This window comes from Fringilla coelebs (assembly GCF_963513975.1).
Source record: "Fringilla coelebs genome assembly, chromosome: 1".
Classification (NCBI taxonomy): Eukaryota; Metazoa; Chordata; class Aves; order Passeriformes; family Fringillidae; genus Fringilla; species Fringilla coelebs.
Genome location: NC_140028.1, coordinates 67363 through 79432, shown reverse-complemented (window position 1 = coordinate 79432; position 12070 = coordinate 67363). Strand labels below are relative to the sequence as shown.

Sequence of the window (12070 nt, the reverse complement as noted above, 5' to 3'; positions counted from 1 at the left end):
GGAGTGAAACTGGGGAGTGGGGGATCTTTTTACAGGGCAGGGCAGCTCCTGCAGGTGTGGGGACTAAAGGGAGTGAAACCAGGGAGTGGTGGATCCTTTCACAAAGCAGGGCAGCTCCTGCACATCTGGGACCCAAAGGGAGTAAAACCAGGGAATGGGGCACCCTTTCAAGGGCAGATGTTGAGGGAGGTTGTGCAGGATCTGTGCAAGCAGTGCCAAGCATAGGCTGAGCCTGTCCCCTTCTGTCAGCACAGGGCAGGAGCAGGGCTCCAGATTCCCCCAGTGCCTGCCCAGCCCTGGACACAGGGTGCTCACCATGAACACAAGCCCCGCTGAGTGCTGTGGTGGCTGTGTCCTTCCCTCACACACCTTCCCACCTTATTTGTAACCCTTTTGAAATGGTGTCACTAAAGCTGCAAGGTCACACGTCCGAAATGGAAAGTGGAATTTCACATTTCCACCGTTGCTGGGCTGGAAATCCTGCTGCAGCCAAGAATGGCAGGATCTGGCCATTCCCATGCTTACCCACGTGAGCTGTTCCATCAGCCATGAAAGAGTGACTACAAGGAAGAGAACTTCCTAACTCAGAGTTTAAGACTTGAAGCTAGTCCAGATGTTCTGCATCATAGAATTCCTTCCAGGAATTCAGGCTGCTCCTATTGATGGTTTTTCTTCTCCTGGTATTCCTGTAGGAGACATTCAAAGGACACTCTGAGCTGTCTCTTTTGGGGTTTGGATGAGGCCTGGAGAGAGCAGGGTTTTAGAAAAGACTGGAGGGATCACTGGGAGCAGTTCCAGTGTTGGTGCTTGACATGGGTGATCCTGGGGCTGTTGCTCCCAGGGAGGCTCCAAGAGTGGAGAACTGCAAAGCAGATCCTCAGTGGGAGCTGGACTGATGTCCTGGGGCTTTGAGCACGATTTTTCTGAGATTAGTTTTCAGACAATCCCCACGTGGTTCAGGGGAGAGGGACCATCAAGGCCATCCATCCCACCCCTTCCGTGGCATGGACACCTTCCACTGTCCCAGGCTGCTCCAAGCCCTGTCCAACCTGGCCTGGAACACTTTCAGGAATCCAGAGGCAGCCACAGCTTCTCTGGGCACCCTGTGCCAGGGCTCACTACCTTTACATGGAGGGATTTTCCAAGATCCCCTGTAACCCTGCCTTCTGGCAGTGGGAAGCCATTCCCCCTTGTCCTGGCACTCCAGGTCTAAAGTCTCCCTTCAGCTCTCCTGGAGCCCCTTTAGGGAATGCCTTGCTCTGCCATATCCTTCCTTATGAGGTTGGAGAGACCACCAAGCTCCTTGTACTGCAGGTGCTTGGAGAGGGCTGGAATCACATCTGTGTCTCAGGAAGGGATGTCATGTGAAATTGTGCCAAAAGCAGCCATCAGTGTGGCACTGTGCAGGCACTACAGTGTCACACATCCTGCACAGACTTACTGTTAGTCCTTGGACCTCCTGCCAGCCTCTCCTGGGAATGTGCCTCACTGCCCACTGTGCCATCCCTTCCCAGGAGACATGCAGGCTTCACTCCCTGGTGCCTCCACCTCCCCTTCATTCCTTACACATGGGGAGGGCTCTCTGAGGTGTGTCAGCTCTGGTTCCTGCCCAGGCATGAATGAATCCAGGGAATGCTGTGATAGAAGCTTTGTTTGAGGTGGGTGTCAGAAGGAGAAGCAGGCTGTTGCCTGTGCAGACTTTGGGAAGCAGAGCCCGTGCTGCTGTCCCAGCTGTGTGCAGCTCCAGTCTGGGCACTCTTCCAGGAGTTTGGTGTTGCCAGCAGATAAACCTGGAAATGCTGGGAGGGGAGAGGATGCTGTTAGGTGATGTGATGATGCGATTTGCTCCTGTAATGTTGCTGTTTATCTGCCCATGGTCTTGGGCTAGCTGGGACGTGGCTGGAGCTGCTCAGGGCACAGGTAAAGTTTCACATGACACTTCAGGAGGGTTAGTGAGTGTGGAGCACCAGGGGTTTGTCCACTGTGGGCACAAGAGAGATCTCTCATCCCAAACCTTCACTCTTTTCAGTGTGTTTTGTCCATGGAAAATGAGGCAGCAAAAGAAGAGCCTTCCTGAGAAGGGAGTGCCTGTCAAGGAGAAGCTGCTTGAGCTGCCAGATCCAGCCCTCCTGGGTTTAACTGGCAGACCAGGGCTTCAGCTGCCTGAGCTGCCAGATCCAGCCCTCCTGGGTGTAACTGTAGCAGACCAGGGCTTCAGCCCCACTTTGCTTCCAGTGCCAAGGCCCAGCTCTCTGTGCAGGTCCTGGAGCAGGGCCTGGCTGTGCTCTGGGCAGGAATCAGTCAGCACTGAATGCTCCTTTCTGTGAGACAAAGAGGGACTGTTCCCTGCTGCCACAGATCTCCAGGAGGGCCCAGTGCTCTCAGGACCCCTTTTCCAGCTCTGGAATGGGCACAGTGCTGTGGTCAGGCTCTGTCTGTAGAGGCCCCTCTGCTGCAGGGGAAGTTCTGCACTGCCCCCCACTTGGGGGGCTCAGCCCCACCAACCTACTGGGTTTGTTCCTCCCTTTCTGATCTCCTGTCTTCTGCTTCTTTCCAGTTCTCTGCTCTGTGCTGTCACTCATGACCCCTCAGTCTGCACCTCCTTGGGCTTCCCTTGCTCTCCCTGTGCCATCAGTGCCCTACCAGGATGTGTGATGCCCCATTCCCCCAGCACCTCCTGTGCACTCTGCAGACACACAGACACCCACCTTACTCACTGGTTCTGGGCACACACAGCCCCTGGCACAGTCATGGAATCATGGAACAGTTTGGGGTGGAAGGGACCCTTAGGGCTTGTCTGGTTCCACCCCTGCCATGGCCAGGACACCTTCCTCCATCCCAGGGTGCTCCAAGGCCCACCCTTGGGCACTGCCAGGGATCCAGGGGCAGCCACAGCTGCTCTGGGCACTGTCACCACCCTCACAGGGAAGGATTTTTTCTGGATATCCCATCTAACCATGCCTCTGGCAGTGGGAAGCCATTCCCTGTGTGCTGTCCCTCCAGGCCCATGTCCTGTGGGAAGAGGAGGTTTCAGAGGCTGTGGTGCACACCCTGGGGCAGGTGCCCAGCCGGACCCATGAGCATTTTGGCACATTTGGTTTAGGGACACACTGACCCTCAGTGTCCCAGGATAGAATGTGTGTCCTGTGCTTGGCCCCTGTGTTCCCCTTTCCCACGGTCCAGCTGAGGTGCAGGGAGCACGTGGTCAGTGTAGCTGAGGGGCTGTCCCAGGTGTGCCCACAGCCCTCAGCTTGGCCCACACTCACACCCTCTGACCACCCCACAGCCTTTCCGTGGGGCTGGAGCTGTTCTGGTCCCTCCCAGTGCATGGGAAAGCAGCCCTGGATGCTGGGACTGATGGAGGCTGGTGTTCCTGGGCACAGTCCCAGACTTCCCCAGGGCTCCTGCTGCCTCAGCAGTGGCCAGGGTTGGGTGGGATCAGATGTGGGACCAGCCAGCCCAGGCTGCCCCATGTCAGACCTGTATTTCCCCTCCCCAGGGTACGTTCCTGTATCTGTTTCTTTCTTTTCCTGTTCTTGTCTGCTGCAATGTTCATCACCATCATCTCTTCCTCTCCCTCCTCCTCCTCCTGTTCCTCCTGCTGCTGCTCCTCAGATGCTCAGCTCTTGAAGACAGTGTTAAGCAGTACGAGCAGGACCTGGCCAGGAGGCTGTACCAGTCCCGGCAGTGGGCTGCTGCTCCCGGGGCCAGGCCAGCTCCCGTGGCCAGCCCAGTGCAGAGCCACACCTCAAGAACCCCTGGGTCAGGAGGCCAATCCAGGTGTGCACTGCCCCTCCCCACAGCTGCATGCTCCTGTCGGTGTCCCTGTGCCCCTCTGGGGCCTCCTGGGGCAGGAGGACATGGGCTGGGCCCTGGTGTCCACTGCCCAGAGAGCAGGGGGGGATGCTGGGGCTGTCTGATGGGGAGGAAGGAATAAACACCTCTGATGTTTCACAGCTGTGTCACAGTGGGGTTGGAAGGAACCTTAGAGATCACCCAGTTCCAACCCCTGCCAAGGGACACCTTCCACTAGAGCAGGGTGCTCAGGGCCCCATCCAGCCTGGCCTTCCACAATCTTCTGCTGGCTGAGGAGGGTTAAGGTGCAGCACACTGAGCAAAGAGGAGGGAAAAGCCCCCGGGACTGATCCTGCTTGTGTGATCCTTGCAGTTTTGTCCCCAGCTCAGGTCACCGTCCTGTTGTGTGGCGCTCTGGGGCTGCCCGCAGCCTCTCAGTGTGTTGATCCATAGCTTCAGGCTCTGTGTGTTTGGCACATGTGGTCCCATGTGTGTTTTGGGATGGCAGCCAGCCCAGCTGTCCCCCTGCCTGCCTTGGGGAGCCCAGGGGGCTTTGTTCACCAGCTGTGCTGGGCCCAGGGCTCTGTCCCTGCCCTGCTGCACATGGGTGGCACCTGTCCCCTCAGCAGCACTGATGGCTTCTCTCCCCACCCCGTTCCTGGCAGGATGAAATCCCTGGAGCAGGATGCCCTCAAGGCCCAGATGGTCATTGCCAAGTCCAAGGAGGGGAAGAAGCGCAGCACCCTGGAGCAGCTGGCAGAGTCCCCCTCGCCCGCACCCACGCCGTCACCAACACCGCTGGAAGGTACAGAGTGGGGAGACAGGCTCTGGGGGCAGTTCCCTCCTTCTGGGCAGCAATTCCCTCCTTCTGGGCAGCAATTCCCTCCTCCCACCCAGCTGGAAGGTACAGAGCGGGGAGGCGGGCTCTGGGGGCGATTCCCTCCTTCTTGGGGGGCAGTTCCCTCCTTCCACCCAGCTGGAAAGTCCAGAGCAAGGAGACAGGCAGGGCTCCTGCAGCTCAGCCTGCTCACAGCACAGCTCTGGGCAGCAATTCCCTCCTTCCACCAGGCTGGAAGGTTCTTGGGGTCAAGTGGGGACAGCCCAGGAATGGGCCTCAGCTGTAGGACATGTGACAGCACCTGAGGCAGAGCTGAGGTTCCAGGGAGCAGGGTGGGAGCACAGCCAGCATCCTGATTTCCTGAAAAAGCAGTGAAGAGGTATTTGTTGGGAGGGCAGAGGGCAGGACCTGCCCTCAGTGTGGTGTCACCACTGATGCTGCTGCAGGAGTTGCCTGGAGGTGACTGTCACACTGACAGCCGGTCACTAACTGTGCTCTTCTGTCCCCTCCTGCAGATTGCAGCCCCAGGAACGTCACTTCCCCAGGAAGGCTGGTATGGTGTTCTCCTGTTTGCTTTTGTCACCTTTCCTAAATCCTGGCATTGCCTGGTTGCTCAGCTGTGCTGGGAGCTGTGGGCCCCACTTAGTCCTTGGGCCGGGCCTGGCTGCATGGTGCAGGGAAGGGTGGGACATCTGTGGATGGCACTTGGCCAAACTCCTGGCCAGAGGCATCCCCCTTTATTGCAGCTCCCAGGGGACATCTGCTCTCCATCATTTCCGTGGTGCTTCATTCACCTCCTTGTTCAGAAAGTTTTCCACCAGCTCCAGAAAGCCTTCCCCAGGTTCAGAAAGCCTTTCCCTGGTTTAGAAGGCCTCTGCCTGAGTTCTGAAAGCCTTTGCCTAGGTTCAGAAAGCCTTTCACTTCACTTCAGGGACTTTGGCCCTGTGTTTCCCCCAGAGACAAGGCAGACCTGCAGCTGCAATCAGGTCTTTCCTTTTCCTAACCCTGAGTAAAAGCCATGGGCCACTGTTGTACAGCACTGTAAGAACTGGTGGGCCAGAGCAGGGAAAGCAGGGAGAGCAGCTGCAGAGAGGGAGCCTTGTCCTGCCAGGTCACCCCATAACACAGCCCTGGGTTGAAATTCTGACTCTGCTCTGGCTATCAGAGCTCTTGCCATGAACTTGCCCCATAACCAGCTTTCCTGCCTGCCTTGGTGTGCAGTAGCATTTCACTGCAGCAAGTGATGTTTGTGGCTCAAACCCCTCCTGCCACCAGGAGAGCTCCAAGGCAGTGTCCCAGGGGTGTCCCATGTCCCAGCTCTGTCCAGGCACTGCTGCCTCTCCCTGAGCATGTCCCTCTGCTTCTGCTGGGATCTCTGCTTGCATTGCTCAGCTTGCTGCTGCCTCTCCAGCCCTTCCTCTCCCTCACTCTCTCTTCTCTGTTTCTTCCCTTCTGCTGTCCCTTCTAGTCAATGTCTGAAAAGAAGTTTGACTACCGAGAATTTGCTGCTATTCCTTCCTCCAAACCTGTTTACGAAATCCAGGTATAAATTGCATGCTGAGCCACCTCTGCGCAGCTCAGGCCTTGGTTTGGTGGAGGAGCTGAGGCTGAGGGGTTTGGGGGAGCCCTCTGCAGAGGCCTTGTCTGTGCAGGGGCAGTGACACCAGTCCTGCTGAAAACTGAGGGCTTGCTGGAGACTCCAGCCAAAAGGAATTAGGAAAAGGTTGGTCCAGATGGTTTTTAAATGAATGACAAAAGCTTTGCAGATAGAAAACATCTGCATCTTCACCAGAATGGCTCCTGAAATAGTTTTAAGTGAAAGATGAGAACTAGGAGGGAAGAAAAAGTGACAGAAATGATGGCTAGCAAATGCCAGATTGGAGCAGATGTGACTTGGAGCTGGGCTGTGCCTTGTGTCCTGCCCAGGAGTCCTGGGGTGCCTGTTCTCAGGCTGTGGTTCTGCTGGCAGTGAGCTGTGGAGTCAACACCTGGTTTTGAGAGTGAAAGCCATGGTGAGGGGCTTCTCCTTCCTCAGATGGACTGTTTTGAGCTGTTTTGTCATGGATTGTCAGCTCTGGAGGTGATCCTGACCCCCTGCTCTGGGGACCACTGGAACCCATCTTGTAGGGCTGGGAGCTGTAACTGCCAGGGTCAGTTAGTCCCTGATGGCATTTGTGACAGCTGAATTGAGCAGATTCCCCATGTCTGAAGGGTTTTAGGTGGGTTTTTTAGTTCCGTGTACAGAAGCAGATTCAGTGTGTGGAGAGCCAGCAAGCCCTGCCACACTGGGCTTCACTTCCCTGTGTGGACACGAAGGTGTCACTGCAGACAGGCTGGCTGTGGCAGAGCTGCAGTGTGAGCATTCTCAGGCACTTCTGCTTTATTTGGTGTCTGTTCTTCACTGGCACCTGTCCCCTGTGGTGTTGCTCTCCTCCTGAAGTCATTCCTCATTTTCCTGGGGTGCCTTCCTTTGGGACATGCCCCTCTCCAGTTCTGTCCCAGGTGAGTTGGGGACTGGCTGCTTGAGCCCTGTGGCAGCTCCAGACGACCCAAATTTCCCAGGTACAGCACTGTCTCTGCATGCAGCTGAGAAGGTGCCTCCAAAGGAGGCTGCTCCTCCAAATCCTCAGGCAGTGTCTGTAGGTGCAATAGTTCACAGAATCCTGGGATGGCTTGGGTGGGAAGAGACCTTAAATCCCATCCCATCCCTGCCATGGCAGGGACACCTTCCCCTGCCCCAGCCCCATCCAGCCTGGCTCTGGGCACTGCCAGGGATCCAAGGGTAGCCACAGCTCCCTGGGCACCCTATGCCAGGGCTGCCCACCCATGGGCAAGGATTTCTCTCTCATCTCCAACAGAAATCTCCCCTCTTTCAGCTTACAGCCTTTTTCTTCACTCTCTACACTTTGTGCCTTTTGTGTTTCTTCCTCTCCTTCCTGCACACACACAGGAAGTGCAGGGCTTGGGAGAGGGTGCCTGAGCCAGGCACGAGGGATTCCTGCTGGAGTCTCGGTGTCAGTGTCCCCTCTGTGGCAGTGCCAGTCCCTGCTCAGGCAGTGTCCCCACTGTGTCAGTGTCCCCACTGTGTCAGTGTCCCCTCGGTGGCAGTGTCCCCTCTGTGGCAGTGCCAGTCCCTGCTCAGGCAGTGTCCCCTCTGTGTCAGTGTCCCCACTGTGTCAGTGTCCCCTCGGTGGCAGTGTCCCCTCTGTGGCAGTGTCCTCACTGCGTAAGTGCAGTCCCTGCTCGGGCAGTGTCCCCTCGGTGGGTGGGGAACCCTGGGCACAGGTGCTCCAGGTGTGTCAGTGATCCCATTTCTCTTGCAGTCCCCTGATGCAGCTGATGACCTCAGATATGTGGATGACCGGAGTAACTCAGGTAAGCCCAGGCCCAGGAAGTCCTGGCTGTCCTGCTCACACCCTGCCCTGGGTCTGGAGAGTTCCCCTGCCTTGTGGAACCCCCCTGAGCACCTGACCTTCTGCTGCTTGAAGCAATGCCATGTTTTGTCTGTTCTAGAATGACAACTCCGCGCTCGCCACATTCATTTTGGGTAGGATATTTGCATATTTGCATCATTTTCAGTGATGACTAATTTCCCAGTGTGCTGTGTTGCAAGCATGCCTGGTTTTCTCCAGTTTTGTGCTGGAGTAGAGTGGCAGTAGGATGTGGCAGGGAGGTTTTGGGCTCTCTCACCTGCTGCAGGTGCATGGTGTCCCTCATGCAGGGGCTGCCTGGTGCCCCTTCTGCTGGAACAAGGAATGGTGCAGGTAAATTCATCCAAGGTATACTTGTGGGCTGTGGCCACCTCAGTCAGCAGGAGTTACAGGTGTGCAGCTGGACCTGTGGGCTGTCCAGCTGGGCTGTGTCTGCCTGTCCCACCTGTAACATACAGCTGAGCCTCATCCAGGTGCTTCTAGGGGCTGCAGCAGCACCGTGGAGCTGGGCAGAGCCTGTCTGCTGTGTAGCCTCCTGTTGCCTCTAACAGTTGGTGCTGGTTTGCTCAAACCCTTTTTGCATGTTTCACCCCTTTATTAAAAAAAAAAAAAAACAAAAAAAAAAAAAACCAACCATTCCTTTTATCTTGACAAATTCCTCTGAGTCCAGGCTGCATCCCAGACAGCTGACCCATGGCTGAGCTGAGTCTTGAAGGAGGTTTTGCTGAGGACTCAACACAAACTTACTTTCCTGAGAGGAGGATCTGTTCTTCATCCCTCAGAGTCATCCTTTAAGCTCTGGGTTATACTCTTGAGGTTGTTTGTTCAGGCAGTGAAGGGATGAGAGCTCAGGGAAGGTCTGGGGAATAGCAGCTGCTGCTCAGGGCATCCAGAGCTCACTGTTGCCTGTCCCTGCTCTGTGGAGCCTTCAGATGGGATGAAAGCCAGAAAGAAAATGTGGTGCTCATGAGAGACCCAGCCCTCAGTCCTGAAGTAATGCTTAAATCACCTGTGATGTGAGTGAGGCACACAAACAAGCAGGTTTTTCCCAATGATCTGGAAAGGATGGAGGTGAGGATGCTAGTCAGCTCTCCTGGGATGGGACCAGGCTCCCCTAGCTTTTTCAGAGCCCCCCATGCCATCTCACTCTCCCAAGCAGTGCAGCATTTCGGCCAGCATAATCAGAATTGTCCTGGATCATGGAATTATGGCTTTTTGACTCACAGCAATTCTGAAACTTTGTGCTGGCAAACATTACATCAGGAACTCTGAGGAAATCCAGCTGCAGGAAAGTGTTGGCGTCTCAGTCCTCCCAGCACACCCATGTCCTCTTGCCCGTGCAGAAACCATTCCTTCCATTCTCTGGTGTGACTTCATGGTCATCGTCTCTTAAAGGGATTTAAAAACCTTTATTCCAGGGTTTCCATGAGGCCATGGAGTTACTGAACTGCAGAGCAGCATTTTCAGGGTGGAACCAAGTAGTGTTCCCTTTGTTGTGGCATGACTTGTCCAGATCACCTGGAGACTTTTGCTTCCCAGTCTGTAACCCTCGGGTTGCAGAAACTCCCCTGATGACTGTGTGCTGCTCCTGTTACTGGAAACCTGCCTGTGGGATGTGAGGAGCTGCTTTTTCCCTGTGCTCCTTGCCCACCTGGGCTGTCTGCTGTTGGCAGCAGCTGCCACAGGAACGGTGCCTCCCCATCCTGCACCTGCCCTAATTGCTATTGGCTAATGAACTCTGCAGCTCTAACACTCGGGAACCACAGGTGTTCTCTCTGCCCTCTTGTGGCTTTAATTTAAATATCTCTGTCCTCCTGTAGCTTTAATTTATCCCTGTCCAGCCTTTTTAGCCTCATCACTACTCTGAGGACTTGCATCCATCCTGTTTTTCTCCAGACTTGCATTTCACAGGTTCTTTCCCACCAAAATGCTAACACAAAACTGGAATCTCTGGATTCATACCAGTGGCAATGCCTGTGCTTTCATCCTCAGGATGTCAGCTGTCTCTGCAGTCCTGACCTGTGAGCTCTGGTCAGCTCCTCAGAGCAGCTACCTGCATCCAGCTGGGCATGACACAGGGGGTGTTTAAAGCCCTCCTGGCCAGCTGGACCAGTCTGTGACCCAGACTCTCCTCCTCTGTGACAGTGACCCCTCAGCCCCTGCCAGTGTGGATCCCTGCCCTGGAGAGCCGAAGCATTTCAGGACACTCGATATTCCATGCAGCTTGACACTTCAATCATGTTGAGGGAACCATGGGTGTTGCAGGCAGGTGTCTTCTCACATGTGCCTCTTCCTTCCCAGCACCCACAGTGCTCCCTGAATGAGCTGCTGGTCACCAGGGGCTTACTGTGAATGACTGAGATCACTGCTGTCCCAAATCCAGTAACTGGGAATACCCTGGAACACTCCCTGAAAGTGTTCCAGGCCAGGTTGGACAGAGCTTGGAGCAACCTGAGACAGTGGAAGGTGTCCCTGCCTGTGGCAGGGGTGGGATGGATGAGCTTTAAGGTTCTTTCCTACACAAATCATTCTTCATCCTGTGATAGCCTTGACATCTGCATTAACTGTGCCAGCTGTGCCAGTGTACTGCCAGAATCACAGCATGGTTTTGCTGGGAAGGGACTTTTCAGACCACCCAGTCCCACCCCTGCCCTGAGGAGGGACACCTTCCATCAGACCAGGTTGCTGTGAGCCACAGCTCCCCTGGCAGCCTGTGCCTCACCACCTCACAGGGAAGGATTTCTTCTCAGGATTTCCCTGACTTAACCCAGGACTCTGTCTTCAGATCCGAACACCTCTTGTCGTTGCAGTTCCCCGGGAGCAGGATGGGCAGCCAGAGGAGGAGGAGGAGGCACTGGGAGCAGGGGATCCATCAGCAGCAGCTCCCTCAGCCCTGGAGGACATGGCCCTGTACAGCAGCAAGCGGAAGCTCCGGCACAGCCGGCGCAGCCTGGAGACCGCTGTCCCCACATAGGTGACCCTGGGCAGCGGACTGGCCTGGCACAGCCTGGCAGTGGACTGGCCTGGCACAGCCCTTCTGGAGCTCCAGGGACAGCAGCAGGCTGCCCCCCTGCCTACAGACTCTGGATGGGACTGAGCTCCCTATGAGCTCTGTGGCCAACTGACTCCTCTGGGGCTGTGAAGCGCCCTTGTCTCTCACCCAACAGTGCACTGGGGTACATCCCATAACTGGGTCAACACTGGACTGACTGCTGGCAGATGGAGAGGAAGGGTGGCCAGGACAGTGGGCAGCTTTTTAGCCTGTAAATATTGTGTGTGGGGAAGAGTAGGACAGGGAGAATGTAGGAGTGCGAGAGTGTGTTGGGCTCCAGCTGTTACTGCCTCAGTTTGGGTTTTGTAGTGGTTTAAAGGAGCTTCTCCTCTGGTGGGAATCAGGAGGAAGGTCCAGCCTGCCTTTACTCCTATTTAATTTCCAGTCTTTTGCCAAAAAGCATCCCCTCCCAGCTCCTGCACTGTGTCACCTCACTTCCCTTTAGGAGTGTTTGGGAATGGGAAGCTTGGAGGCAAAAAGAAGGAAAAAAAAAGAGAAAAACCCACCAGAATTCCAGCAAAGTGCCTCCCTCTGCCACTGGCACTCTGTGCCCAAGGAAAACAGAGCCAGCTCTCTGCCACCTGCCTCTGTCTTGGTGGGACACTGCTCCTGCTGGGGCTTTGTGCTGCCCTGGGACAGCTCACTCCCTGGATGGGCACATCCCCCTTTGTCACCACGGTGGGAGCACACGAGTGGAGGAGTCTCTCCTGTGGCACTGGGGCTGAACTGGTCAGCTGGGGCAAGAATGGGATGGGGACAGAGCAGGGGTGTAGGCGTGTGTGACAGCAGTGGGGGCAGGACAGGGGGCACAGGTGGGAGGTATGACAGCACGTACCTTAGTGGGTAGAGTTCAGGAACTGGGGATGGGTAGAATGTGGAGTTGCTGGGGTCAGGTTGGGAGTTACAGGATCCTACACATGGAGATGCTGGTGGGGAGTCCACAGTGCCCACGCT

General features: G+C 55.8%; 1 protein-coding gene across 20 annotated transcripts in view; it reads left to right on the top strand.

The window, feature by feature from the left end:
- The window catches only part of SCRIB (scribble planar cell polarity protein), a 105326-nt gene extending 93709 nt beyond the window's left edge, over positions 1-11617 (top strand). For 14 of the 20 annotated variants that reach the window (XM_084217177.1, XM_084217172.1, XM_084217169.1 and 11 more), the window contains 6 exons: positions 3616-3780; positions 4461-4600; positions 5149-5186; positions 6102-6176; positions 7957-8008; positions 10875-11617. In XM_084217177.1, the coding sequence (XP_084073303.1) occupies positions 3616-3780; positions 4461-4600; positions 5149-5186; positions 6102-6176; positions 7957-8008; positions 10875-11038 (634 nt within the window). In that variant the 3' untranslated portion in view covers positions 11039-11617. Of the gene's footprint in view, positions 1-3615; positions 3781-4460; positions 4601-5148; positions 5187-6101; positions 6177-7956; positions 8009-8146; positions 8181-10209; positions 10245-10874 lie in introns of those variants that run through there. The other 6 variants (XM_084217175.1, XM_084217164.1, XM_084217181.1 and 3 more) reach the window with 5 other exon arrangements.
- Positions 11618-12070: the final 453 nt, after the last annotated feature.